Below are 4,093 nucleotides of genomic sequence, written 5' to 3' on the forward strand. Positions count from 1 at the left end.
TGAAAGTAAAAAAACAAGTACTAATTGTTAAAGAGAGGATACTGTGGCAATCCAAAGAAAGATAAAGCTTTGCAAAGGGGGTAGAATTGGAGGAAACCTTGAAAGATGGATATGAGAAGTGACAGGCTATGAAGAGATAGAAAAGACAATTCTATTCACCTGATATCCAAGAATCAACTGTACTTTTCTAAAACAGGATTTTGGAATGCAATCTTCTAACTAAATCAAACATTGATGAATAAAACTATGTTTTATAAAATGATAATATATTATATTTAAGAAAAAGGCCTTACATTTTAGCAGTGTTTTCCAATTTGTCTCAAGGCTCATAGGACCTTAGGGTTATTGTAAGGGCATAACTAGCGATAAAGCTGAAAGGTAAATTGGGTTGTGGATAGGAGGTTGCAGTGGAAAATGTACAAAAAGAATCTACCTTGGAAATAACCATTTTCTAAGTGCTGAAGACCTAGGTAAAGTTAAATACGGTATGAAAACTCAATAAATTATATAACTATTAAATGGAATAAGAATAAAGACTATATAACAAAATAGAAAATATTTGAAAAATACTACTTAAGAGAAAAGAAGCAGAGGCCTTGGCTGAAGAGCACAGTTGGTTAGAGAGTTGTCCCCATATGCCAAGGTTGCAGGTTTGATCCCAGGTCAGGGCACATACAAGTATCGACCAAATAATGCATAAGTTAGTGAAACAAGCTTGGCTGGTGTGGCTCAATGGTTGAGCACTGACCTATGAACCATGAGGTCACGGTCCAATTCCCAGTCAGGGTACATGTTCAGGCTGCGAGCTTGATACCTAGTGGGGGGCATGCAGGAGGCAGGCAGTCAACGATTCTCTCTTATATTGAAGTTTCTATCTCTCTCCCTCTCCCTTCCTCTCTGAAATCAATACAAATATATATTAAAAAAATAAGTGGAACAACAAATCGATGTTTCTCCCTCTCTCAAGTCAATAAATTTCTAAAAAAGCAGAATAAACAGTAGAGTTACATGTTAATTACAGCAAAAATCATACACATGCAGAAAAAGGTCAAAAGCAGTCAACAATTCTCTCTCATCATGGATGTTTCTATCTCTCTCCCTCTCCCTTCCTCTCTGAAATCAATACAAATATATATTAAAAAAATAAGTGGAACAACAAATCGATGTTTCTCCCTCTCTCAAGTCAATAAATTTTTAAAAAAGCAGAATAAACAGTAGAGTTACATGTTAATTACAGCAAAAATCAACCTCTCTCAAATCAATAAATTTTTTTAAAAGCAGAATAAATAGTAGAGTTACATGTTAATTACAGCAAAAATCATACACATGCAGAAAAAGGTCAAAACCAAACATGGATAAAGAAAATGTTTGGTTTGTTAGAATGTTGAGATTACAAGTAAGAATGGTTACAGTGTCATTTGTGCAATGCACACTTTATAAATAAACACGCAAAAGGCCAGGAAATAGCACTATGCAGGATCTTGTCCACTGCCATTAATTTTATCATCCTGGAATGTTGAGATTACAAGTAAGAATCCTGTTAAGTGGTTACAGTGTTATTTGTGTAATGCACACTTTATAAATAAACACACAAAAGGCCAGGAAATAGCACTATGCTGGATCTTGTCCACTGCCATTAATTTTATCATCCTGGGCCACCCTCTGCTCCTCCCTGCGCCTCAGCTGCTTCACCTGCTAAATGATGCTGATTTAGAATCCAGGCTCTATATGAACTCCGGATCAGTTTTTTACTTTGTGCAATTCTGTCTGAATTTCTATTGGGAGGGAGAAGAGGAGAGGGCAGTTTTTTAGTTTAGAAGAGGAGGTACAGTTTTTTAGTTTTGTCATCAAATAATAATCATGCTCCGACCTTTCCTGCCTCTTTCAACATCCCAACACACCTGTTAAAACACAAACCTGGAGAAACTCGATTATGCACACAAACACCTCCTTCCTGTCTTCCTTCTCTAATTAAGCTAACACACTATAGAGATCTATTTCTTACCAAAATATTGGTTAAAAATGTAGTATATAATCCACCACTTAACTGGACTGTGATTTAGACTGGGATGAGGGCGGAGGTAACAATGATTATTAATTTGTATGTTAAGCTATTGATGATCTGTGTGGACTATGTATTTTTCCCCATAACACTACCACAATCATGTCCCTAATTTAATAAAATTCAGTGAATGTCAAATACAATAGTCAATTCTATCCTGTAGGATTAATAAAAGGGGGGGGGGGGTAACATATCACCTACTAAGTAACTGTCCAAATAAGGAGTTAGCTTTGTATCATATATTCCTCAAGTTAAAATCAACTACATGAAATTGTTTGGTGGTCTCATGAAATTACAATTTTGGTAGTATGCTAAAGCTGGAACTTTATAGCTTTAGCATACCACCAATTAAATAAAATGTATCAATAGGAATTTTTTGAAGTTTTCATTTAGATATAAAATAAACTGTGCAGAGCATGAAATTATACAAAAATAATAGTGCATAACTAAATTAAAATATTTCAGATACCTCAAATGCAAACACTAATGCTTATTAATTAATCAGCTATTTTACCTAAAGCATTTTAGAGAGGAAGAAGAGGCAGATGTCGTTATTTCTTCTGGAGAAGGTGGAATAAAATCGATATCATAATCATCTTCATCAAGTTGAACACATGGAGATTTCTCCAGTGAATGGAATTCAGTTTCTTCCAAGTGTTTTTCCTTTTCACTATTATCTAAAGTAGACAGTTGATAACATACGTTATTTTAATAATTAATGAGACAGAAAGCGGCGGGTATGAGCACTGAAAAGTGAGTGTGTCAGGCAAATCATAAACACTAGCACTACTCTGTGAGCCCTCTCGTTTCCCACCTTAATGTCAGCTTGTTTTTTCATAAATTATTATTGAGTCCATTGGAGCAAGTCCAGTGAATACTGGATTGAGGCCAAAGATCTGCTTAAGGCTTTTCATGACTGTCTCATTAAATTATGAAACTCTTACTTGGCACCAGCACTTTTGTTTTTCTATTTTTTACTCATATTTAAATAAGAGTAAAGTGCAACAAATGAGTCTAATAATTTTACAAACACCATTGTTTGTACAAACTATTTTTACTTTATCACAAAGGCTTCCTAGTGCTTTAAGTCTATCAGATACAATCTCTCTCTTGACTACAAGGAAAAACACAATGCCCAATTGTTGCTCTTTAGTTTACATTTTACAAGTTTTCTCTTCATAAACAGACACACATCTGATTAGACTACAGCTCTGTTTATTGTCAGGATGCAGGTACTTAAAAATTTGTCTCACGCCTGACTGGTTTGGCTCAGTGGATAGAGCATCGGCCTGCGGATTGAAGGGTCCCGGGTTCGATTCCGGTCAAGGGCATGTACCTGGGTTGCGAGCACCTCCCCAGTGGGGAGTGTGCAGGAATCAGCTGAGCGATGTTTCTCTCTCATCAATGTTTCTACCTCTCTATCCCTCTCCCTTCCTCTCTGTAAAGAAATCAATAAAATATATTTTTTTAAAAATTTGTCTCACATTTGCAACAATTTCATAAGGTAGGTACTTCCACATATGGCTAATCTTAGCTATGAGACTTAAACAGAAAATAATTTGAATGCAATTTATGCTTTAATAGCATGATCAGATCATATTATGCAGCAATATTCGGTGGCAGCAAGCCATAAAGGAATTATAATAGAAAGGCTTAATTCACTTCCCAATTCTACCACTTACCAGCCAATAGACCATTTAACCTCTCTGGACCTTATTTTCTCCGTATGTAAAAATCACAGATTATTAGCAGAATAAAATCTTTCATTTCATCAGTATATTCTGCCTCAAGCATGTGGCCAACAGATTGTTCAATAAACATCTCTAAAGATCTGAAGGACAAAAGCTGTATCATATTTGCTACTGTTCCAAAACCTAGCTTTGACTGAATGAATACCATCGATATACTGAAATGAAAATAAAGTAATTTTTACCTCTTTCCTCTCCCAAATGAGTTTTTGAAGAGTGGCTATTCTGAGTGTCTTCATTGGTAAGCTCTTCGGAACTGGGGCCATCATCAATACAAATCACA

At 35.5% G+C, this 4,093-nt stretch overlaps 1 protein-coding gene across 1 annotated transcript in view; it reads right to left on the minus strand.

The window, feature by feature from the left end:
* Nucleotides 1–4,093, minus strand: part of BLM (Bloom syndrome RecQ like helicase) — an 88,732-nt gene that overhangs the window by 62,739 nt on the left and 21,900 nt on the right. Inside the window, exons 3-4 of the mRNA XM_015567738.1 lie at nt 3,996–4,087; nt 2,577–2,739 (exon numbers count right to left, since the gene is read on the minus strand). Of these exons, the coding sequence (XP_015423224.1) occupies nt 2,577–2,739; nt 3,996–4,087 (255 nt within the window). The remainder of the gene's footprint in view (nt 1–2,576; nt 2,740–3,995; nt 4,088–4,093) is intronic.

This window comes from Myotis davidii, unplaced genomic scaffold (genome assembly GCF_000327345.1).
Source record: "Myotis davidii unplaced genomic scaffold, ASM32734v1 scaffold324, whole genome shotgun sequence".
NCBI classification, from domain to species: domain Eukaryota; kingdom Metazoa; phylum Chordata; class Mammalia; order Chiroptera; family Vespertilionidae; genus Myotis; species Myotis davidii.